General features: G+C 34.6%; 1 protein-coding gene across 1 annotated transcript; it reads right to left on the reverse strand.

Moving 5' to 3' along the window:
• Positions 1-865: 865 nt before the first annotated feature.
• Positions 866-5,433, reverse strand: LOC113333462 (pescadillo homolog). The gene is made up of 13 exons (XM_026579933.1): positions 5,401-5,433; positions 5,207-5,292; positions 4,845-5,093; positions 4,633-4,758; positions 4,399-4,483; positions 4,204-4,314; positions 3,599-3,692; positions 3,211-3,464; positions 2,731-2,838; positions 2,474-2,595; positions 2,134-2,353; positions 1,604-1,816; positions 866-1,111 (listed from the first exon to the last, which is right to left on the reverse strand). Exons 1-13 carry the CDS (start codon positions 5,422-5,424, stop codon positions 1,037-1,039), a joined length of 1,767 nt encoding a protein of 588 aa, XP_026435718.1. The 5' UTR covers positions 5,425-5,433; the 3' UTR covers positions 866-1,036.
• Positions 5,434-27,472: the final 22,039 nt, after the last annotated feature.

Raw genomic sequence — 27,472 nt, forward strand, 5'->3', positions numbered from 1 at the left:
TTATCCACCAATTTTAATAATGACAATAATGCCCTTATCATTTATATATATATTTTTATTTTCTTATCTTTATTTTATTTTATTTTTTAGTTTCTAAATTTTTTATAAGTTTTTTTTTGTAATTACAAAACCTAGACCTAGATTCGGCTGACGAGTTATCAGCCGAACCTATTTTTTTTAAAATATTTAGGTTCGACTGATAACTTCACTCTTTAACTGCCGATCCTAAGTTCGGCTGACTCGGGCAAAAAATAGGACAGCCGAACTTAGCATCGTTCTTCATAAAGTGAATTTCGGCTAACATTTTCGTGTTTAATTATCAACCGAATTGTTCATCAGCATTTTCAGAATGAAGAACAATGAGTAGTTCGGCTGATAATTCATTTCAATTGTAAGCCGAACTTCATTCTGTAACTGCGATAATATATCAATCAATCAAACTAAAGAAAATAAGATATCGATTTGTGCGTACTTTTTATTGTACGTTTCCTTGCAGGGAGGATCTAATTCTTGCTCTCCCTCGATTCAATTTCAACTTCTTCTTGTTCACTAATTTGCAAATTAGAAAGCCGAGTAGAGTCTCTACATCTAATCGAAGATGATGAAAATTGTAGTCGGGTTAGCGTCGATTGGAGTAAAGAAGAGAGAGAAGAAAAGAAAGAAAAATGAGTTCAAACTAAAAAGTTAAGTTTTAAAAAAAAAATAAAATAGTTCTCATTTAAAACTTTGGAGCTCAGCTTGTTGCTACGCTACCAACCAAAAGTTCTGTATGATTAAAATAATTCTCATTTAATTATTTTGATAGCTTGTTGTTAGGCTATCAAAATAATTCCCATTTAATATTTTCTTTTTTAAAATAAAAAAATAAAAAAATAAATTAATTAAATAAGTAAATTAATTAATTAATCAAAGTTATCTAAGTATTTTAACTAGCTTTAGACACCCCTTATCAACCTACACTAGTTAGGGTAAGCATTGAGTATGCCTCAAAACAAATTGGTATGCCTCAAAACAGGTTTCTTAATAAGTAACACAATCAGGTGGATTTGCTGGCATTCCTTTTCCTTTCCTTGAGAAGAGCAACATAAGCCTTCTTCTTTTCCTGGCCTATCTGAAACAACGAAATACCGAAGTCTGTAAATTAATCCTGACAAATAAGGCCTTGTTTGTTTGCAGCTAACTCGGCATCTGGGTCTGAGTGAACCCCTGACTGGCACCGAGTCGGCATTCAGATTGTTTGTTTTCTACTTTGAGTCAGATCTGACTCGATTTCTGACTCAGACCTAACTCCTGATCTGGACCCGTTTGAGTCAGGTAACAAAATATTCCTGACTCATGGGACCAAATCACTAACTCACATATTTTTGAGTCAGTTGAATCAGATTTGACTCAAAACAAACATATTGAGTCAGGTCCAGATGAGTCAGGTGATTTTACTCAGATCCAGATGACTCAGATGAGTCGGGAGTAAACAAACATGGTGTAAGTACGAACCAAGAGAAAACAGTTGATGGGTTATGTTACTTGATATTAAATATCTTGTAAAAGAAAATAATAAAGAAGACAAAGTAGAGAATAAGGGAACAAACAAACTGTTTTATACCTTTATCGCTTTGCCCAACTCCCTCTGCTTGCGACTCTGCATAATTTCGTCCATGACGAGAGCATCCATCGTGGATTGCTCAGCTGCACGCTGATTTATTTTCATCTTCTCATCGATACTGTCCACATACTTCGTCGGACTAGCAGCAGGATATGGCACTCTTTCAAGCTCTGACTTCAGTTCTGTGTGATACCGCATTTCAAGCTTATCCATCTGAAAATAACATGATTCAGAAAGTGAGAACCAAATAGGACTCACTAGCCCTGAGATAACAAAGCCTGCTAGGAATGATTCAGAAAATCATATGCTAAGAAACAGCAAATAATCCATGAATTGAAAACCCAACATTAAAACATTTCCAACTGATTTCTACTCTCAACTCACATGCATCATTCCAAATCTACCTTGCCAGAGCACCAACTCTCTTTTTCTTACTTTCACACTCTATGATTTTGTATCCATCATACTGAGTTCTACCCTCCTAAAATTGAAAGTTCCTCGTAACGCTCAAACTACAAAAATCTAATTACCTTGAGCTTCCTTTCTGCAGTTTCAATATCTTCTGTTCGACTGATAATTCCTTCAGACAGCAACCTCTGAGGATCATCCAGATTCTCAATTTCGAATCCTGGCGTAGGCAATACTTCTTTTTTTGCTGCAGCTTTTAGGTGTTCAATTGTCTCAGTATACTCAGGAACATAACCCTCTCCCTTGTTATCAACAAAAGGTGACAAATGTGGAGGAGGTGCCCTGTTAAAAAACACCAAAGGCAAGTTACAAATAAAAGAATATCAAACACGGGTTCGGGTTCCTGAATAAAACATAAGTGTAGATAAAAGAAATCGTACGACCAGTGTGAATTCTGTCTACCTTCCCACCAAGTATCCATCTGTTGGTAAAACAACTCGTGCATTCACACAATCATAAATCCATTGAGGCTGAACATATTCCCTGGAGAGCAAGATATGACCTTGTGTTGGCCTATCAACGATCTGCCATAAAAGAAAGAAGCTTCTAATTTCAACATAACTGGACATAATTCAAGTTTCGAAGGACATCTCTGTTTCTAGGTAGTCTTGATTTTGACTTTTTCATTTCCACCGCAATAATAAAAATTTTGCACCCACCTGATGTGTGATTCCATCATCAGTTTCCTTGAATGGAGATCCTTTTCCCTCCCAGGAAACTGCACCTCCAAAGGCTGGAATCACAAAACATATGGACTCTCTGGGTACCTAACAATCAGCAGAAACAGAAAAATGAAGGAGACATGCATAGAACATTGGATTATGTAATCACAAAAACAAAAACAAAAAAATGATTGCTGGTCATCCACTTATCTATTGAATATTAAATACCAAGAGTTGATGGAGAAATAAATTTTAGTCATTCGTTAAGGAAGCACACAACTAAACAGATAGATAATTGACCGCATGCCTACTCAGGAAAATATCCACACCACGTTGTTTCTTTCAAGCTCCAATTTAACTAAAAGGTAAAGATCACAGTAACACCAGTGGAGGAGAATTACCCAAACGCTGAATTGTTGTCAGCTAAATCTTAGTATTAATACTACTCCTTTAAAGTAGAAAGGTAAGAAAACTTGCCTCGCGACTTAAGAAAATCTTCAAATCTTTAAAGAGCATTTTACATTCCCTTGTTTCATCATCCTCTTTATCTTCCGCAGTAGTGCCCTCAACAAGTTGCATCAGCGCACCTGGTGCATTTGCAGGAAGCTGATGCTGTAGCTGAGCTAGTCGAAGTTCAGACTCCTCAATTTCTGTCGCTTCCTTCCCAACCTGAGATTCTAGCAGAGAGGCCCTTGAGTTAGCAGCAATGTACTTGGACAACGCGTACTGCTCTGCATAGAAAAAAAAGGAAACAACACAAGTCGTAATCAGCGAGTTAAAATAGAAACCATGCTGGTAACTGGTACTTGGCTTATAACAAACCAGGTCACACATGAACTTGGGTAGGTTGCACTAAAGGTCTAACCTGCTCCAATAGCTTCTAGACGAGGATCAAGAGTAGGTGGATAATTCACATTTATTGAACGATACAGTCTGCAATTGATAAAGGCAAGGAGAGTCTGCAAAGACACGAAAAGTTGAAGAGAAATCAAGGAGAACCCGAGGGACCTGAGAGTATTAAATGTGGCTAATTAAGTGCCCATGTCAAATAGGATCACTTTAACATACTACCTAGCTATCAGTTTAAATCGAGCAAAATATCACAGAGTGGCTACATACGTAGTAAGACTTATATTGATCTTAATATATAAGAGCAAAACTCAGTTCTGTAGCAGTATAGCATTATCTGACATAGATATTCAATCTTTCTCAATTACCCTCATGAATATTTTCAATGTTTACATACTTTCTCTCTTAACCATGGTGTTATTTATCTTGTGACATTCAACTGATCAGTGATTATTCATTTTCTCGTCTGCTGATAGATCACACTAGAGTTAAAGTAAAACGCTTCCGATAAAACTAGACAACATACCCTAGACTAGATACCCTGCATCTTGTGTAAACAGTTAAGAACGAGGAAAAAAGGCGGCTGACAAATAGAGAAGGGACAAATCATAGAAGTCTAACCTCGTAGAATTCCAAAAAGGTTAACATGACCTTAAAGTCGACATCATCAGTAATTACTTGCTGTAACGCATGAGGAGTTAACCAAGTAATTTTTTGCCCCTCAACCTCGACCTGCATAAATGAACTTCAGTATGTACAAATTCTTCATTGAGGGTATTTTTAAGAGTACAAGGAAAAGAATAACAAATAAATCACCTGGTAATATATCCCTTTCACACATATAAAGCTTTTTCTTAGCCTATTTGTTCTGGAGACGTATGCCTGCCATTCATGGCTCAACCTAAAGAAATGACTCATTAGAACCTGAATGTGATTATCTAAAGACGATGAACAAATAACGAAACAATGCATAAATTCTTGTAACTAACACAATAACACGGGAAAGGAAATGTAACGTGCTTTTTTCCAATTCACCACAACTCAACTAACCTTTGACAGTTGTGGATACGCTTTACTTGAATATGTTCACTCTCAACAGCGGGTAAAGCAGCAAATAAGTGCACCATAGTAAGACAATCATCTAAATCCCTAAGTGCATCAATGAAAGTAGGATACCTAAACCAATAACCACAAAATTACTCAATGAATAAAAACCTCCACAACAACAAACACAAATACAGCAAATTAAATAACCAACTGACCTTTCTTTGATAACTCTATCAAGATTGTAACTCGGTTTTCTTGACATCAAGAGCTCAGCACGAAGATTGTTCTTCTTTGCCACTGCTTTCTTTATTTTGTCTTCATATATTTTGTTTTCTCGAAGAATCTGGATTAGCGGATCATGCTGAATGATGCTAATATCCTTAACATCATAATAAGTCTTATGGTTTCCTTCAAACTTCTTCTTCGGCTCTCGTGGAAAAACTCCCTTCAGAATGCATATTTTCCTAAAATATATTTTCAAAGCAGTAATCAAACTTAAAACCGTATAACAACCTTAATTTAACCCCTAAATCCAGAAGGATCAATATATTAAAATAAATTTAGCAAAGAAATATACCTGAATACAGGTAAAGTAACTTGCAAATGTCTAATTGCTTTTGTTCTTGTAATGTATTTGGATGTACTTCCTTCCCTTTTCTTTCCCTGTAATCGGTAAAAACACAAAATCAATAAGAAAAATCTAAAAAATCAAACATGCATTGTTAAGGGAGAATATGTTAATTAGCTAGGGTTTTTGAGATAAGTGATTACAGGAGGTCTGTAATGCTTCGGCATTTTTCCCGAGTGTTTTTGAAGTTTGAGAAAAGTCTACATATATATTTTTCTATTTATAGATATGCATGTGGGCCAGTAATTAAGCACCGCTGGTGGCTCCCTCGAAAATAAGCCCAGACGTTTTTTTTTATAATAAAATTTGATAAGTGAAAACTACAGGCACACCCATTTTCTCACCTTCCACCACTGTTAAACTCACGCGTGTAAAAGTTCACACGCGCACCCAAAATCGGCGTATAAATTCTGCTGAAACCCAAATTTTTCAAAATTCAGTTTTCTTTTTATTTTATTTCCAAGTTTAACCTCACTTTATGTTTTGAGATTTTGTATTGAGATTTTATTCTGAGAGATTGAGATAGAGCCGGAGCGAGAGCTGAAGTATTGAATTATCGAGAGTTGCGAAGGAGCTGATTGAGAGATTCAATTTACTCAGCAAAGATAATCTGAAATTCAAGCTCAGGTTCGTTCGTTTTATCTTTGATTCTGATCTTGTTTAACTTTGATTCTGATCTTGTTTAATCTTGATTCGATTCTAGTTTTTAGTTTCTTTAAGATTATGATCTATTATTTTAAGTTACAGAGTTTAATTTAGGTTTTCGAATGGATTTTTAGATATTTTAAACTTGTTTTTGAATTTACGATCAATGCAGATCTTTTCGATTCAATCTCTTAGTTTCGATTTCACAGAGTTCCAACTCCATTGCACTGTACTCATCTCTAAAGTTCTCCTAAAACTGCAACATGATTTAATAACACTCATCAGGGAAGGAATAACTTTATATGCATAACAGGTTATGCAGATACTCTAAACAATGCATAACTTGTCATGCAGTCAATGTTGGATCTGCATAAGATGTTATGCAGTTAAACAATGTGCGATGCAGGGTATGCTTAACCACTATAATAAGGCTTTTTATATGCATAACAAGTTATGCAGATACTCTAAATAATGCATAAAAGGTCATGCAGTTATTTTTGGATCTGCATAAGATGTTATGCAGTTAAACAATGTTTGTATGTTAACTGCATAAGCAGTTATGCATAATAAGTTATGCAGTTCACCATGTTTGCTTTTACTGCATAACCAGTTATGCATAATAAGCTACGCAGTTCAGCATAGTTGCTTTTACTGCATAAACATTTATGCATAATAAGCTACGCAGTTATGCATAGTTGCTTTTACTGCATAACCAGTTATGCATAACAAGTTACGCAGTTATGCATAGCTGTTTTTACTGCATAACCAGTTATGCATAACAAGTTATGCAGATACTCTAAACAATGCATAACAAATCATGCAGTTAATTTTGGATCTGCCTAAGATGTTATGCAGGATAGATATGATTTGATTTTTTAAATTTGATCTTTGTTGTTGTTGATTTGATATTTTAATTTTGAGTAAGAATTTTTTTTCTGAAGCAACATGCAGGATAGATATGTTTGATTTTTTTCTCTTTTTGTGTTTTGCAGGGTGAAATGCCTGTTATTAGTGCACTAGCTGTGATTCACTACTTCAGTGAATTCTTAGCACATCATGTTGATGTCAATTCAACTCTGGAAAATTTGAAGACAGTCGTTTGCCTGAAGTGGACTCGTTTACTACCTCATCATGTCAGTTTTTCTTTTAATGATGGAAGCAAGTTTTTGCGAGTTGATTCTGATTTTCTGCTTCAGTGTTTTGTATCTCGTTGCCACTATAAAGGTCAGAAGAGCTTTGATTTACTTGTTGAAGTTGTCTCCAATTCTTTCAATTGTTCCAGCAGTCGTAGTAGAGCTTCATCAAGTATGCATTTAATAGAACCTGAACCAGAACAAGCTATGGTGAATTTCCTTGAAGATGGTTATGTCCCTGTTAACAAGGTTCTTAGGACTGAGGGTTGGGATAAATTACTTGGTGAAGTTAGTAAAGATTTTTTTGGAGGTGTAGCAGAGGTACGTATTGCAGTGAAGAAATACGAGATAAAGTCTGGGTATGTTCTTGTATATACTAAGAATGAACCTCGCAGGTTCTATGCAAAATGCTCTAAAGAAAATTGCCCTTGGGAGTATAAGGTTTGTGTTGTTGATGTTGAAAACAGGATGCTTAAGGTTAAGAAATATTATAGCAGTCATCACTGTGGTGTGGGATGTCAAAGGCTTTTCCACAGGCTCAGCAGTAAATTTGTTTCTAGTCTTATCAAGGAAGAAATCAGAAGTGATCCGAGTATCAAAGCTTCTGATTTGAAAAAGTTTTTTAAACATAGCTACGGTATCAATATGAAATACTACCAAGCTTACAATGGAAGAGAGAAAGTGTATGAGGATATATTTGGTGATGATGCCATTTCGTATTCGCATCTGGTATGGTATGTAGATGCCATTCGCAGCACAAATCCTGGGAGTTGTATTGATTTTCAAGTTCAAAGGGATGAAACTGAATCGAACAAGGATAGTTTAACTGATTTAGAAGTTGAAGCACCTTCAAATAAGTTTGTGCGTATTTTTATTGCTTTCGAGGCATGCATCAGTGGTTACCGTTACCCTCGTCCCATGATTTATGTCGATGCTACCTTTCTTACAGGGAGATTTAGAGGATGCCTCATGGCTGCAACCGGTATCAATGCTGAAAATGGTTAGTTTTCTGATAATGTATCCTTTTTATATATGTGCATAATGTTTCATGCATTATTTATTTTGGCTTCATAGTGTTTTATGCATAATATCTTATGCATTACTCTTTTCACTTTTCTGGTTATGCATCAGCTTTGTTTAGATACATAAGGCATTATGCATTTTTTATAGCTGCATAATGCCTTATGCATTACTATTTCCACTTTTATGTTATGGAATTTATGCACGTGCATAATGCATAAGACATTATGCATCATTTTTTTTAGATGCATAAGACATTATGCATCATCTTATTTAGATGCATAAGACATTATGCATCATTTTATTTAGATGCACATACTTTATGTATACGTTGGCTTGATTTTATAATTTTTTAAGTCCTGAACCATGTTTTCTTGCTGTACAGGGTTCTTTCCACTAGCCATGACCCTAGTACCTGCTGAAGATAATGATAATTGGGAATGGTTCATGAGGAATTTGAGTAATGTTGTTGATCATGATCAAAGGCCAATCACATTTTTATCCGATCGTGCAGAAGGATTAAAGAGATCGATTCCAGTTATTTTCCCTGGATCCTTCCATAGTTTCTGCTATTATCATCTTAAGATGAACTTACCTATTAATGCTTCTGACGAAAGGTATGGTGTCGTTATTGATGCATTTCATGCTGCTGTATATGCTCTTAGTCCTGAAGGCTTCCAAAATGCCATTGCTACGATTAGGGGTCTTGGTTGTGGTTGGGTTGCGAAGTATATTGAAGATATACCTCCCGAGAGATGGTCAAATGCCTTTTTTCAGGGTTGTAGGTATGGAAGGACATCTTCTACTCTTGCTGAATCCTTCAATAGTTGGATGAAGGTACATAAGAAGCTCCCTGCTAATGCTCTTCTGGATCAGATAAGGAAGGATGTGATGAGGATGATGTCAGAAAGGAGAAATACCGGTAAAAGTTTCATAACAGTTCTCACACCGAAGAATGAAGTAAAGATGAAGGCTCTTATTGATGAGGGTTTAACCTGGCTGTTTATACAGTCCGATACTCATGTTTATGAAGTGGAGGGCGGGGAGAGTTCTCATTGTGTTAACCTTGAGCTAAAGACATGTACCTGTCAGAGGTGGCACGTCTATGGGTTTCCATGTGTGCATGCTTTTGCTTCGATAACAATGTCTGGTTCTAATCCATATGATTTTGTTGAACCTTATTTCACTACTTCATACTTCAATAATACCTACAACCATGCCACTCATCCTATTCCAAACTACAACAGGCCCGAAGTTTATGAAGGTAATCAGATTATCGATGTGCCTGATGTTAGGAGGCCGCCTGGGAGACCACCAGCTAATAGACATTTGAGCAGTTACGAGAATCCGCCAAGGAGATCTATTCGATGTGGTAATTGTTTTGAGATTGGTCATCACAACAAGCAAACTTGCACAAAGCCTACCTGCTACAAGAAGCCGCTGAAGCAGCCTAAGGGAAGTTAAGGGAGAGAATTTAACTTGTTGGTTTCTTCAAGCTTAGTTTTACGTTTGAACCTAATTCATTTTTCTTTATTTTAATTTCTGTATGGGGTTTTATGAACAAGTACTTTTTCATTTTGTATTGGTTTTTATGAAAAAAATAATTCTTTTTTCACTGTTCTTTTCTGCTTATATCATATAATGTTATGCATTATTTTTGAAGATGCATCTAATGCATAACTTATTATGTATTATTTCTTGAAGATGCATAGTAAGTTATGCATTTATTTTTGAAGATGCATCTAATGCATAACTTATTATGTATTATTTCTTGAAGATGCATAGTAAGTTATGCATTTATTTTTATAAAGATGCATAACGGGTTTTTCATTTTTATTCTTAAATGCATAATAGAAAATGCATTATTTTTGAAGATGCATAACTTGTTATGCATTATTTTTGAAGATGCATAACTTGTTATGCATTATTTTTGAAGATGCATAACTTGTTATGCATTATTTTATGAAGATGCATAACTTATTATCCATTATGATAGTACAGTTTTTATAATTCTTGTGAAATAAGATTGTAGAAAATATATATAAGAAGCACTGGAAAAAGCATTGATATATAAATATATAAAAAAATCGAAAGTTAACAAGATATAAATTGTTTAGACATGCTTCATACCAACACATTATGCATAACATTACACAGCTTAATCATATTACTGAGCAATTGCATCCCAAACGTCTTCATTTGCATCTATCTTCCAACTGTTAACTGGATCTGTCAGCATTTTCAATACCAGACTTATTCTTTTCTTGTTGGGTTTTTTATTGCATCTTTCTTTTTCAACTTCAGCCATTTCTCTCTGACTTGACATTTCATACTCATCTTCATATAGTAGCATACAAATATGAGGCAGTCTGGGTGATGACCTTGTTCAGGAACATTCTTGCAAATAATATCCTTGTATATAAGAGGTTCCCTCTTTATATCCACAATTTCTGGAGATATCTTCATTTGGTCATGTCTTTTGATCAAATAAGGCATACAAGCCTTTTCCATTATCAGAGCTTGATTCTTGCATTTAACTTTAAAGCTTGAAACACTGTTATAGAAGTTCCACTCACCCTCTGAAAAGTCATACTCTAACAATGTCCAATGTGTGCCAGCAGTATTTTCCTTTGTTATATAGTTCATTGGAATGAACATTTTCTCAACTGAGATAGGTCATGCTGTCAATGTTGGATTTTCCTTTGTTATATAGGTCATGCTGTCAATGTTGGATCTGCATAAGATGTTATGCAGTTAAACAATAAGTGACGCAGGGAAGGCGTAAAAAAAAATTTATATGCATAACTACTTATGCAGATAACCTAAACAATGCATAACTTGTCATGCTGTCAATGTTGAATCTGCATAAGATGTTATGCATTAAAACAATAAGTGACGCAGGGAAGGCGTAAAAACCCTTTTATATGCATAACTACTTATGCAGATAACCTAAACAATGCATAACTTGTCATGTTGTCAATGTTGGATCTGCATAAGATGTTATGCATTAAAACAATAAGTGACGCAGGGAAGGCGTAAAAACCCTTTTATATGCATAACTACTTATGCAGATAACCTAAACAATGCATAACTTGTCATGTTGTCAATGTTGGATCTGCATAAGATGTTATGCATTAAAACAATAAGTGACGCAGGGAATGCTTAACAAAAACAATAACACTTCTTATATGCATAACAAGTTATGCAGATACTCTAAACAATGCATAACAGGTCATGCAGTTATTTTTGGATCTGCATAAGATGTTATGCAGTTAAACAATGTTCGTATTTTATGCAGTTAAACAAGTTATGCATAATAAGTTATGCAGTTCTGCATGTTTGCTTTCATATGCTTGAAATATACATTCATTCTTAAGGTTCATAAACAAGTACCTCTAAGCTTGAAATATGCTTCTTGAGCATTGCTTTCTTCATTGCTGCAAAGTCCCACCTTGCAGCTCTTGGTGTAGCATTGGGATTGACCTTAACAATGTCTGATGATGATATCTCAGCTATGTACTGCATAACTAGTTATGCACATTTTCTTTGTACTGCATAACTAGTTATGCACATTTTTTTTGTACTGCATAACTTGTTATGCATCTGCATAACTGGTTATGCACATTTATTTTTGTGCCACATAACAAGTTATGCATCTGCATAACTGGTTATGCACATTTTTTTTGTACTGCATAACTTGTTATGCACATTTTCTTTGTACTGCATAACTAGTTATGCATATTTTTTTTGCATCTGCAGTGATTTATGATAAGCATAACTGCATAATGTCTTATGCATTACTTTTCTCACTTTTTCTGGTTATGCATCAGTTTTTTTAGATGCATAAGACATTATGCATTATTTTGTTTTAGCTGCATATTGTCTTATGCATTACTTTTTTCACTTTTCTGATTTATGGATTTTTATGCACGTGCATAATGTCTTCTGCATCATTTTGTTTAGTGCATAAGACAATATAAGGGAAAATTTAGCTGCATAACATTTTTTCTGTTTCTTCTACTTGATTTTTTCTTCTTCGTCTGTTTCATCCATTTTTGTTGAAATGTATTCTAGGGTTTAGTCAAAAATGATTTACTTCTTTGAATCATCGATTTTAAATGATTTATTTCTTTAAATGATGGAGAAAAAATCTTTGCAGATCCGTTACAGAGATTAATGGAGGAATAGGGAAAGAAACCGGCGGAGAAGAAAAAAAATTATGCCCAAAAATGATGAAGGGTAATAGAGTCTTTCATTACGTTTTAAATATTTTTAAATAATTATGGGTGCGACTGTATCAGAAATTAATTGTGGGCCTGGCGGTAAGATTTTTTTTTTTTTGGGCCTGCGCCTAAAAATTCCATTTGATAAATCATTCATGATAAACCGACCGTGCTACTTGAACAGCTGAATACCGACTAAATGCCCGCGATACTTATGTGTCAATCATATTTGGGAGAGAGACATCTTATTTCTTTTAACACGTCACCGGTAGTTAATAAATAAAAATAAAATTAAAACATGTCAAACAGATTTCCCAATTCCCCTTTCGGATAAAATCTTATAATTTTGTTGATGGTTTTAGGAACTCATTCATGATAAACCAACTGTGCTACTTGAACAGCTGAATACCAGCTAAATGCCCGCGATACTTATGTGTCAATCATATTTGGGAGAGAGACATCTTATTTCTTTTAACACGTCACCGGTAGTTAATAAATAAAAATAAAATTAAAACATGTCAAACAGATTTCCCAATTCCCCTTTCGGATAAAATCTTATAATTTTGTTGATGATTTTAGGAACAAACGAAACACATAAAATAAGTCCTAATTCAATCTACAGTTGGAAGACTCTTCTCTCTATCTTCTCATACATCTATAATGAATTCTAATTTGTGCAGTACGTTGAGTTTGGATTTAACCTAATTAAGTTTCTAATTGATGAAATTGAGAAAGCTCATATTAAAAGATTCTGGGTTTGGTAGGTTCGCCTTACATTGCGAAGGTAATTTTTTATATCTGATAAAAAGTCATCTTCACGGAAAAAATTACGAGTTACTTTGATTGATTAGTTAGTTTTTAATAAGCGTGGGATTTTTATTGATGCGGCACATGTTGAATTTGAGTGGTATAAAGAGGTGCAGTGGAACAGAGAAGAATATACTCGTGATGTTCTGATAAGAACAATCATGATGCTATTCATAATGACGATGGACAGATTACAGAGTAACAAGTCTTTCAGAAGAAAATATTTTTATAAGGGAAGATGGAAGTAGCTTAATTTGTGCACGGTTCTTTTCTGTTTATTATTTAATGACGTGGAGGAAAGAAAAATCAAGCTGTTTCTGCCGCTTCGAATGCCACATAAGCATTACGTGCATTTAGCTGGTATTCAGATGTTCATGTAGATTACATGGACATCAAGTACATCAAGATCAAAGATCAAATTATAATTAAAAGGTACTAAGAAAGAGTAATTTGTGGAGAAAAGTAACAAACTACCAACAAGAGTGTTAGAGCACTGCTCGGTCGAACTCGCAACCGTTGTTACTTAAGCTTGTTTGTCAAGTTTAGTTGTCAAAACTATAAGTCTTGATTTGTAGTCTACTTATAGCTAAGTCTCGGATTAGGATAGTAAGTGTAGTTGAGCCTTAGACTCCACGACGTTCATCGATTAAAGACGAAGAACTACTCAAGGGAACTTGTGGAACTTCATCAACAAAAGGTATGTGGAGACTTGAACTTATCTATCACTCAAAAGTCTATCTACTTTGTCTCCTATTTGAGACAAAAGTCGTATTGCTATATAGACTTCAGTTATACACATTTTCTATTTCGAGCCGAGTTTATCTCGCCTATCTATTTCTCGAAATATGTGTTGGTAAGCTTTCTCTTTAGCCAAGTTCATCTTTACTCGTGACGAAAGTCATGTTGATTATTTCAATAACTTGAAAATCGCTTTGATGAAAATAGTTCGTGAATAACAACTATTTTAACATCCTCTAAGAAAGTTTCAATGATTGAAATGAGAGTTTAGAACATGTAACCATCTTTGGATATAAACATAGTGTGTTTTCACATTTGTGTAAAAGTTCAAAACCGGAACCCAAAGTATGCGTACGGGCAGAAAGTTCACGTCCTTGAATTTCTGCTGGAGTTTGAAAGTGAAAAACAAACTCAATCCGGTTACTTAAGTATACGTACCCGTCTGCATACTTAGGTAGGTTACTTTTTAAAATCGGTTTATTCATGAACTAAAACATTTATATTTATATAGTAAGGAATGTAATCTTGGCAAACCGTGGCTATACTGTTCATGAATCGATTCGAGTGAATCAAAATCGATTTTGCTTCGATTGTCTCTTGTATACTTCTATAAGATCTAAGCAATTGAACAACTCTCTAACTAGTTCATTTGAGTCATTTGAACTAGTTATGGTGAATATGAATAAGGTTGATATGAAAGTGCTCATATGGCTAACCATTGGTTAACTATTGTTGATCCGACAAAGTGTACACGTTTAGGTACGGTTACTCAAACCTAAATGAAGTTACATTTCATTTGTGTATAACAAGCTAAGTTCGATCTAACGGTTGAAAGATATTAGCTTGAATCTAATCAGGCTTTCATGTAACGGTGAATATTGAATGCTTTATTACCAAGGTACCTTAGATTGCAAACCCTGATTTGAAGACTATATAAGGAAGAACTCTAGCAACTGGGAAACCTAATCCCCGCACCTCATGTGCGATACTAGTTGCGACTAGAGTCGGTTTTCCTTTAACCTTAGGTTTTTCTAGAACCCTATAGGTTAACGAATTGAAGACTTCATTGGGATTGTGAAGCCAAACCCAACTATTTTCTCTGTAGTTGTGTGATCTGATCTTGTTGTTTGTATCATGTTTGAGTACAATCGTAAGATTGGCTTGAGATTTATATCTCTGATACGCAAGATAGAAAAGTAGTCACAAACACCTTCGTCTCATCGTTTGTGATTCCACAATATCTTGTTTCTTTAATCGATTAAGATTATTGTGAGGTGATTGATAATTTTAGGTTGTTCTTAGGGAATATAAGTCCGGGTTATCAATTGGTTCTTGTTCACCTTGATTTATCAAAAGACGAAATAAAAACTCGTAGGTATATCCGTGGGAGACAGATTTATCTATTCAGTAGACTTTTTTTGTGTGATACAGATTTGATTATCAAGTCTTCGACTTTGGGTCGTAGAAACTCTTAGTTGTGGGTGAGATCAGCCAAGGGAATCAAGTGCATAGTATCCTGATGGGATCAGAGACGTAAGGAGCACAACTGTACCTTGAATCAGTGTGATATTGATTAGGGTTCAACACATTCCAGACCGAAGTTAGCTTTGTAGTAGGCTAGTGTTTGTACCATCTTAATACAATGTGGTGTTCAAATCTGGACTAGGTCCCGGGGTTTTTCTGCATTTGCGGTTTCCTCGTTAACAAAATTTCTGGTGTCTGTGTTATTTCTTTTCCGCATTATATTTTGTTATATAATTGAAATATCACAGGTTGTGCGTTGAATCGATCAATTGGTGAATCCAACCTTTGGTTGTTGATTGAAATTGATTGATCCTTGAACATTGGTATTTGGTACCATTCAAGTTATCTCTCTTATATTCAATCGGGCTCGCAAATTATTATTTGTTTGATTGTGGATTGAATTGAGAGATTGGTATATAATTCTTTGATATACTTTTCTTAAGATTGAGTCTAACTGTCTAATTGATTCTCTTGTAAGTATATTGGAGTTAGTCCATACAGATTGCTAAGCCAAATATTGGGTGAGGTTGTTAGACCCCCGCTTTTTCAAAGAGTACCAAGCAATCCTAAGATTAGGAGAATGGTTTTGGGATTATAATCCACCCATTTTGAAAGGGGTTTTTCTTCTTGAAAAAGAGATCTTCGAAATTGAGGTTTGAGGAAAAACATAGTGGTGGAGAATCACTATTCCACCAACTAGAATCATGATAACATGATAATTCGAGTACATCATAACGATACAACATAAAAATTAAAAAATATAATGTATCTCAATTTTCGAAATACAGCAATTGTAAAGAATAGCTAATCAAAAAGATAAATGATATGTATGATCCAAATAATGGTTTTCCCACTAGACTTCAACTCTTTAAAAACAACTTGTTCATTAAAATATAATCCTTCATGTTAGAGCATTGATCGGTCAAACTCGCATGCATTGCTATCTCAAGCATGTTTGTCAATGTTAGTGATCAAAACTATATGTCTTGATTTCTAGTTTACTTATGACTAAGTCTCGATGTAGGATAGTTAGGTATAGTTGAGCTCCAGACTCCATGGAGACTATCTTACGAAGACGATGAACTACTCAAGGAAGCAGTGGAACTTCATCCGACCAAAAGGTATGTGGAGACTTGAACTCATCTGTCACTCAAAAGTCTATCTACTCTATCTCCTACTCTTGAGACAAAAGTCGTATAAGTATGATAGTTTTCATACATACACATTTGCTATTTCGAGTCGAGTTTACGCACCTATCTTTTTCTCGAAATATGTGTTGGTAAGCTTTTGCTTTAACCATTTTCAGCTTTACCTGTGACGAAATTCATGATGACGTTTCAATCTTGAAAATAGCTTTGATGACGATAGTCGATTCTTTTTGTCTAACGACTATTATAACATTATAAAAGAATGTTTCAATGATTGAAATATGGAGTTGGGATTACGTAACCAACTATGGATATAAGCACATATAGTGTGTTCGCACAGTAGTGTATAAATCCATGTGCCGGAAACCAAGTGCGTCCATATGTGTACATGTGGTATTAGTGAAGGAGACAGGTTAGGTACATGTACCCGTACGCGTACTGGCGGAAGTTTTCAACAGAAAATTTCTGCTGAAGTTTGTGAAGTTTGCAAACTGAAAACCAGTCACCTAGGTATGCGTACCCGTATGCGTACCCACGGAAGTTTTCAAAACGAAAATTTCTGCTAAGTTTCCAAACTCAAAGTCTGGTAGCTATGGTACACGTACCCGTACGCGTACCTAAGATGGTTATATTTCTCAAATCGTAAGTTCATGAACTCAAACAATAAATCAATAAGGAATGCAATCTTTGCAAACCGTGGCTATATTGTTCATGAATTGATTCAAGTGAATCAAACCGATTTTGTTTCAATTATGTCCATGTATAACGATCTAAGCAATTGAACAACTCTTCAACTAGTTCTTATGAGTCGTTTGAACTAGTTATGGGAAAGATGAATACGGTTAATATGAAAGTGCTCATATGGCTAACCATTGGTTAACTATTTGTGAACCAAACCAATGTACACATTTAGGTACGGTTACTCAAACCTAGATGAAATACATTTCATTTGTGTGTGACAAGCTAAGTTTTGATCTAAGGGTTGAAAGATATTAGCTTGGATAAATCAGGTTTTTCATCTAACGGTGAATATTGAATGCTTTGTTACCAAGGTAACTTAGATTGCAAACCCTGATTTGAAAACTAAATAAAGGAGACGTCTAGCAACTGGAAAAACAAATCCCCACACCTCCTGTGTGATACTAGTTGGTTTGCTAGAATCGATTCTCCTTTGACCGTATGTTTCTTCTCGAGACCCTGTCGGTTAACGACTTAAAGACTTCATTGGGATTGTGAAGCCAATCGAAACTACTTCTCTTGTAGTTGAGCGATCTGATCTTGCCATTTTCTGTCGTACGAGTTCAATTTAATAATTGACTTGAGATTATATCTCAGATAGGGCAAGATAAAAAGAAATCACAAACATCTTCGTCTCATCGTTTGTGATTCCGCAATATCTAGTTTCGCTACCATACAATTTAGATTATTGTGAGGTGATTGATAATACTAGGCTGTTCTTCGGGAATATAAGTCCGGTTTATCAATTGGATCCTATTCACCTTGATTTTTATTGAAAGACGGAACAAAATCGTAGGTTTATATGTGGGAGACAGATTTATCTATTATCGTAGAATTTTCAGTGTGATATATATTTGTTTATTAAAGTCTTCGACTTTAGGTCGTAGCAACTCTTGGTTGTGGGTGAGATCAGCTAAGGGAATCAAGTGCGTAGTATCCTGCTGGTATCAGGACGTAAGGAGCATAATTGTACCTTGAATCAATGTGATATTGATTAGGATTCAACTACAGTCCAGACCGAAGTTAGTTTGTACTAGGCTAGTGTCTGTAGCGGCTTAATACAATGTGTGTTCAATCTGGACTAGGTCCCGGGATTTTTCTGCATTTGCGGTTTCCTCGTTAATAAAATTCTGGTGTGTGTTACCTCTTTTCCGCATTGTATTTTGTTATATAATTGAAATATCACAGGTTGTGCGTTAGAATCAATCAATCGGAAATCCGACCTTTGGTTGTTGATTGAAATTGATTGATACTTGAACATTGGTCTTTGGTACCGTTCAAGTATTTTCTCTTGTATTCAATTAGACTCGCATATTTCTATTTGCTTGAGCAAAGAATTGAATCGAGAAAGAGAGATATAACTCTTTGATATACATTATTAAGATTGAGTCTAGTTGATTCTCTTGAAAGTATATTGGAGTTAGTCCATACAGATTGCTAATCGAAATATTGGGTGTAGTTGTTGTACCCCTCCTTTTCACTTCATAAAATGTATGATCTGCTCCAGATATCATCGACCCATTCCAGAATCTTGATCATCGTCACGCCGAATTTGGTCATCTTCGAAAATATACTTGAATATATCATCAGGCTAAATAATAAATCGATATAATAGCGCACTGGAACATCATATGACAAAGAATTGTCATAGAGGTATTATTTGTTTAAAACATAACTGAATACAGAAACCATTGCAAAAATGCGATTTTATTTATTTAAACAAGATCTAGCAAAAAATACTATTATCTAGATTTGCTCGAAAGATATGAAATCCATATATAAACCCGAGGTGAATAAGATGGAAAAAAAAGGATTAGTTTTGTCTTTGGAAAAGTGGTTTTGGCATATAGAAAAAGAGAGAAGGGGATTCCATCAAGACCTCTACATTCTGCTCAGTAGTTTGCACCATGACTCTTATAACTAGGATTGGTACATGGTACAACTTGGCTGGATTTTGACTTAAACAGTTTGGTTAGGTATAATTTTACGTATTCACTGTGCCATGTACAACAACCATATTTATTACCGTAGATTACATGAATCGCCGTTTTAGTTATCAGTGATTTTTTTTTTGCAGAAAAATAAAACAAAATGAGAAACCATACCACCAAATATTGCACAATCATAATTAAAATAAGGCAGCATCCTGATTATATAAGATATCACTTAAGGGGTTTGGTCAAAAATAATAGAACCAGACGCTCACAATAAGTAATATTTCACTTCTCATATTGCATCTTATGTTTTTTTTTCTTCTCTCGAATGTCTTGCCATTTTTTTTTCTTCATATTACCCGCATTATCGCATATGGCAATAGCCACAATATTCTGTCTAGATATTTTATTTAAGGATCAGTGATCCTGATTGAAAGATACCGATCTTAACCAAAACTAAAGAATTTATCTAACTAAAATATAGTTATGTTGTTAAAACAATGATCAGTTGAACGCATCAAGCATTGGTATGTCAAGTTTGGTTATCAAGTTTAGTTCCAAAACTCGAGTCGCTTGAATAGGTTACTAAATCAACTTCGTTAGGTTAGACTATGAACATAGAAATATTGAGACTTGATCTAGTTACTCATGAAGAGACATCATCCTTCAGTTCGAGCTTAATAACTATATACTTTACTTATTCCATTTATATCTCTGTTCTTACAAGTATTTATTCATTAATTGAAAACATAACATGCGAAGTATATTACGGTGACTTTAGTATTGGTAACTTGGTCATTATACTATGATCAAAGTATCAAAAGGAAATATATACAGTAAATGTTTCGACAACTTAAGTATATGGAGTTATGAAGTATAATATATTAATGGACTTCGTGTTTTCAACATTGCACTAATTGGTAACTTGTTATTATTCACTGTATTTAACGTCCGGATGAATCCTTACTTTAATGAATATGTTAGAAAGCAATTTCAGAAACATATGATGAATTACTTGACTTGTGAAACTCGCTTCATAGCCAAAAAATGATCCAAGAACCGATCTTATGACTGATTCATGGATAAGACCGATACCTTGTGGTAAGGATCGATCCCAAGAGTGATCCTGATTATATCTAACCTGTTTTACATTTGCGGTTTGTCTGTTATCTCAACCGGTTTCTACATACATAGAGATGTACGCGAGTTAGATTGGGAAATAACTTTCGATATAATGTTTGAACATGTGCAGAACTCTTATATCTTATTGCTTCAAGTATATTCCTTTAATACTCAAGGAAAGATCCCACAGTTTTGATTTTTTATATTATTTACAATATCGAAATTATATGCTTTTCGATCCCAAAGGTCTGCATATCTCTAGTAGATATATTAGTTAAGTATATGGATGTGTGCTAGATAACCTTAGTTGTCATACTATAAGATAAATCAATTATGAGTTGAAATATATTAGATCTTTGATAATTTCAGAAAATATATGTTGCATATGTCTTTAGAATTTTCGAAATCGACAGATCTTGTTTCTGAACAAGGTCTTTGTAAGGACCCGCAAGCACGTCAACGTAATTAGACAGGTCTAGAAACAAATTATCCGCTAATGACTTGATTAACTAATATGAATTTAATTAATAGAAGTTAATCCAACAATAATCTGGAGATGAAAGTAGTATCATTAGATAGATCTCGAAAAGTTATTCAAAATGGAATACTTGAACGTGATGTTCGGGTACCAGAAAAATAAGAAATCATTTAAATTATGCGAAGTAAAAATAATCATTTTGAGTATTCAATCTATTGAGGCATCGGAGTTTTCTTCACAGGGTGCCCTCTATTCTTCCCATATCCAATGTTGTGAGTGCCTTAGTAATTTCATTGGTTTTATCCTCAAATCGAAAAAATTCATTTTTTCTTCTTCTTCTTCTTCTTCCCTTTCTCTCTTCTGTTTTTCTTCGTTTTTCTTTTTGTCGATTTCAATTCAAAATATTTGACTTTTGATTTAGTGAGTGGTTCATAGAAGTCTTTCTAATTGATGTGCCGAATGGGAAGGTGATGATGATGTAGATGAGTAAGCTCTAAAAGGGGAAGGAATGTTGATCTTTATTAACAACGATCGATCCAAAGGATGAGGTAGTGGATTCTGGATTTCAAGGTAGGCATGGCTTGTCATCAAAACAGGTGGGAACTCTTGTAACTTCCTTGTAATAATTAAGTTTATCTTTTTATTCGCGAGCATGGTTAATCTTTATTATTTGTGAGCATGTATGTATGCAATTACGTTTCAGTGCTTTTGAATGGGTATGTTGTCTGATATGCGATAGTAATATCTGAATCATGAGAAGTACGCATTTCGTGTATAAGACGTTATCATTTGAGACTGGAGTTGTTCTAGCATTATCTTCTATATTGAGTGGGACGAGGTTAGGGTAACATATGTTTAGGTTGTTCTAGTACCATCTTTGTAGATCTTATGTAGATGATCTTTTGTAGGTATTGTAATATGGTATGCAATATATGGTGAGGGAGGTTATAACAATCTTCTATTGTGTGTTGGGTGTAAACGGTGATAAATTGTTCTTTATTAGTATAAATGCAAAGCATGTTAGTGATTTCCTAGATGTTAAATTTTTTTTCCGCTGAGCACCCCTTTGGGATGATGTGCTCACTCATTTCCTCTTCAGTTTCAATTTGGAGAAGAAATGGTGTGTGTGAAGACATTCTTTTTCGTAGATTAAAGATTTACCGAATTTAGAGATATTGTATATATATGTTTTATACATGTGTTGTTTTTTAATATGTAAAATACCACATTATTGTATCCATATCACTTGAACAATTTTCTTTTATCTAATATCAGAGTGTATGGGTTAGTTTTCGGTTAACATTTGGTTAGAACTTTTAAATTAATGCTTAAATAGATGATTTAGATCCTTAATGCCTCATTATGTATTTGATATCCTGGATTAGTAAGTAGCTTAATTTTGAGGAATTATATCCTTGGTCATAACATTATAAATATGGAATATTGTATCCTTGTTGAAAGCGCGGGGGTACAAAAATACACCACCAACTTTCTCTTAAGCAACCTGTATGGACTAAACACAAATACAATTCTGAGAGTTCAACTTAATGAATCTCAATCAGGAAATATATGAAGAGCTTATATCTCTTCATCTCACAATTAGAATGTAAACAGAGACAAGTCCATGAACCTGATTATACCGTAAGAGTACTTGGACGATTCCAAAGATCAATATATATCCAAGAATCAAACAAGTCGTATCCAACAATTGCGGTGGACTTATCTACTTGAATTAATTTTACGTACAACCTGTGATATTTCAATTATAAAGATAAACAATATAATGCAGAAAAGAAATAACAAAGACACTAGAAATTTTATTAACGAGGAAACCGCAAATGCAAATGCAAATGCAAATGCAAAAAAAAAAAAAAAACGGTACCTAGTCCAGATTTGAACACCAAAATGTATTAAGCCGCTATAGACTCTAGCCTACTATTATAACTTCGGACTGGAATGCAGTTGAGACCGAATTAAACCGTCTCATCAATTCAGTTACAGTCGCGCTCCTTACGCTTCTTGAATCCTAGCAGGACTCCGCGTAATTGATTTCCTTAATTAGCTGACGTCCTTTATATCCTACGAGTTTCTTCAAATCAATTGAAGACTTTAAACAAATCTGCCTCCCACAGATAAGCCTATATCTGATTTTCGTATGATCAAAGATCGGGATGAGGTAGGAAATTGATTGCAATACACAAAGTCTAGCAAATCTCAAAATCTGGTCTTATGACTCCCAAAGAGCAACCTAGATTATTATTCACCTCACAAGTATAAACTTGTGGAATCACAAAATCTGAGACGAAGAAACTTTGTGAATTCTATCTATCTTGTTTGTTGGAGCAAGGCTCGACAATCAAAATAAGATCAGGATACATGAACTATCAGGATAAAGATAGTTGGACCTGGCTTCATGAATCCTTAGGTGAAGTAATTTTAGTCGCTAACTAGGACACACAAGAATAGTGTCAGGGATTAAAAGATCCCAGTTGTTTGAGGTTCTCCCTATATAGACTTTCAAGATCAAGGTTGCTTTAGATTTAAGCTAAGGTAGTTTTGGAATGAAGCAATCAATAATCTCCATTAGATGAAAAACCTGACTTGAGATTAGCATAGCAGAATATACACTCTGGTTAGGATTAACCATAATAGAACCGTGTACAAAGACTTGTTCATAAAAGGTTAACTGAAACTAGCCAATTGAACAATAATCTTAACCACTTTTATATAACACTTTAAGACTTTTCCTTGAGTCACAAATGTGATCAAACATGTCTAGATAGTGTTTCTAAGGAGTTGTTAAAATGCCAATTATCTCATAGAAATAATTCTGATGTATCTTAAAATATTCGACGGGGTAAGTACGTGTACCAGGTATGTATATCCTTAAGATAAAAACGGGTTCAGGAACACAAAGATCTTTTATGGTTCGCATACTGGGTATGCGAACCTTTTCAGTTTAGAAACCAACAGATCTTTTCCAGTTTGCATACTAGGTATGCGTACCTTCCTGGTTCACGAGTCAACATACTTTTTATGGTATGGATATCGGGTATGCGTACCAAAAAGTCGCTGCCGAACTATAGCGCCGGTACGTGTACAGGGTACATGTTCTGCGGCTCTAGACTTATAACAGTTTTCCCAGTATGTGAACTGGTATGCATACTGTCATGTATCCAGATTTATAATAGTTTTATATCTCTTTAATAATCGATTTGAAACATTCTCGAATAACATCAATGACACATATCACTGTTCCAGGCTATTTTCAAATGATTAAATCTTGAATCTTAATTAGGTCAGAAACAATAAATTGTTATTAACCAAATTCATCAAGTATGAACAAATGTTCTTAAGCTTATCATATCCCAAGAACGATTAATCAAGATAAACTTGACCATAAATTTCTGTTATGCATGTACTGTCTAATTTCCCCCATTTTTGTCAATATAAATTGGCAAAGGTATGAAAACTAGCAGGACCATAATGAAATTCTCATAGAGACACTTCATGACTAAAAGAAAACATATCAACTTTGTTTCGATGATTTCACCTAGTCGAAACTTAGTGTATTCACCAAGGAGTTTATAAAGATAAAAGAAAACTCCTACAATATTCCACAGCTGCACTCTCCACAAAGATTTGGCAATTAAGCCCAAGTTCAATTAAAGAACTCCCCCATAAAATGTCATTCCCGAAAGAACAACAAGAGCGACCTTACTTTTGCAAGAAAAGAAGGATTTATTTGGAAATTAACAAATCACATGAAAAATTAATTTGTATCCACAAAACTCAACTAAATTAACCACAAGAGAACCCATGATTAATTTAATCGGAAATGCTCAACATAAGAGAATGTACGGAGCTACATAATACTTTCACATACAAGTGGATCATAGAAGGATCAATACTGCGGAATATACAAAGATTCATTCTATTTTTCATCAATATTTGCATAAAGACATATAATAGACTTAATCTTTGTGATCAAAAGTTCATCCTATCTTCTATCAATATTTGCATAATGACACAATAGGCTTAACTTTTGACGTATATTTAGCTGAATTTATCATGGATTTAACACATTTAGCAGTTTAATTGAAAGATAAAATCATTCAAGGATAAAATACCATTAAATTCATTACAACCATTAAGAATCATAGTTTAACAAGTTCGACATAAGAAGTTCATGAAATACCATAAGCAGCGACATAGACAGAACAATTAAACAGACACCAAAAGAGTTATACCACCCAAAAAAGTTCAAACAAAATTAATATATCATGTCATAATAAGCAATAGCAATTTCTTCAAAATTTTCAATCAGATCTGGATGTTCTGCTTCAGTATACTCCAACTGCTCTCTCAAGCATCCAACTTCATTCTGAAGGCGGACGATCTCAACATTAGGCACTGCAGGAGTTCTGGCTAGAGTTCTTGTTAGAGTTCTGGACATCTTTTCAATGCTTTTCATGGTTAATACCTTTGGTCCTCCAAGATTGGTTCCAACAACAACAATGCAAAATTGACTACAAATCCTTGAGATGAGACAAGGAAAGCCAGGAGTTTTGTTCAAAATATGTCTGAAACTTATCATCTGACGAATAATAAGGCCATGAAAATTAATGTTTCTCCCTTCAACAACGTAGTAAACCTGTTTCGCAAGAGGTCTGGTCCATAATGTCTATCAATTGTGTTGGGCATCAAGTTAGCCACTAGTAGTTTTCCAGCAACTTTGAGGAACAATGCAGTGTCATGAACATCAATCTTACCATCATACCAGGAAACATCCTTTGCAAGAAGGAAGTCCAAGAGCACATTCGGAGAAGGTCTCAAATGCTCATGGGACGGTAATTGAAAATCACCAATACCAGACAAGTTCAAAAGTTCAACAATGACTTGTCGATTCACAAGAAAAATTCTTCCTTCAACAATGGTTTTGAAGGTGCAGTTGATAGTATTAGGCTCATGAAGGTTTGCATAAAATTGGGTTGTCAACTCAATATAGGTTGTTCCCATGGGAAGGTGAATAATTCCCCATTTATGATTCTCAAAGAACTAATGAAGACCATATACCCTAAGTTCAGAGGGTTTATAAATCCTTTCAATAATAGGTTTCTTTGTACTATATTCCACATAGTAATCACGAGCCTTAGTGTCAACGAACCTAATTTTCAAGCTTGGGTCATAAAAAGTATATTCACGATTTTGAGAACCCGAACTTTCACCATGACTAAGTCTCTTCCTAGATGCCATAAAAGAGTACTGTCACACAATGAAATGTTGAGAAACTTACTTGGTACACGAACTGTCGTTAATGGTGGAGATCCAAAACGATGAGCAAAACGAAAATAGTTCTTGACCCAACGTGCAAAATCTTCTCTTGAATTCAATGGTGCAAACCAAACACGAATTGGTTAAGAGACGAGAGTGAGAAGAAGGAAGGCACATAAACTGTTGGGTTTCTCTTTCGTACACGACCAGGAGAGAAAGAAGAGGTGAAGAGAACTAAGTGATTCTCCCTCTTTTTATGTGTCAATCGGTAGAAGAACCAGTTGAACACATTCTGGAACGAGGTTCGTACACGTAACGGTTCCGGGTTTAAAGTATGTGAACAATACGTGTGCAAGTAAGGGCTCGTTTGGTTTAATCAAATAAACAAAATATTTGGAGCAACAAATCAACAATTATTTTTCTTGAGCAGTTTTTGTATGGTCAAGACGACACAATACAAATAAGTCTTACACACCATGACACTAAGAGAGAGTTTCTTTCCAACGGCTCTTACAACTTCCAGTATTGAGAGAAATCCAAGAAACTGTTTTTACAAGTTTTTCAAAGAGCATAAAAAGAGCACAAGATAATTTGTGTTCCTGATTACTTTGTTTACAACTTATAACACACAGTCTCAACAAAAAATGTTCATTACTGCACAGGGAAACCATTTTGATAAAAGGAGACATCTTGTCTTTCTCACAAAAGATGACAATACTATTATCTTGAGAAGGTGTGTCAGGGTTTGATTGATGAACAAAATCAAATTCAAAAATGGAACTGACTGATAGATGAGGTTTAGATACTTCTTGTATTATATCCAGTTTATCTGGGACACATTAAGGAGAGGAATTCCCTTTACTGATAAGAAGATAAATATCAACCTCAACATGAAAATTATTTGTCATAACTTGATTTAGCTTTTCAAGAGATTCTTGCTCTTTCTGGAGATATAACTCAACATCAAGAGATAAGCTGTCAAGCCTTTTTCAAGCCCTGAAAATACTTCAAGGGATTTTAAACCTGGAGGAGGTTTAGATAGAATTTCTTCTACAGGTTTTATTAAATCAGTCATGGAAGAGAATTTTGGAATCCCTGGATCTGGTGGTGCATTTGTTGAGATAACACTACTGTCCATAGAGTCAGATCGCTACAAACACATACTTATGAGATCCTAAACGTGTTTGCCTGCTATGATACTAATTGAAAAAGCGGGGGTCTAACAACCACACCCAATATTTCGCTTAACAATCTGCATGGAAAAACTCCAATATACTTTCAAGAGAATCAACTAGACAGTCAGACTCAATCTTAAGAAAAGTATATCTAAGAGTTATATCTCTATTTCTCAATTCAATCTGCAATCAAACAAATAGGAATTTGCGATCCCGACTGAATATAAGAAATAACTTGGACAGTATCAAAAACCAA

This window comes from Papaver somniferum, unplaced genomic scaffold (genome assembly GCF_003573695.1).
Source record: "Papaver somniferum cultivar HN1 unplaced genomic scaffold, ASM357369v1 unplaced-scaffold_133, whole genome shotgun sequence".
NCBI lineage: Eukaryota > Viridiplantae > Streptophyta > Magnoliopsida > Ranunculales > Papaveraceae > Papaver > Papaver somniferum.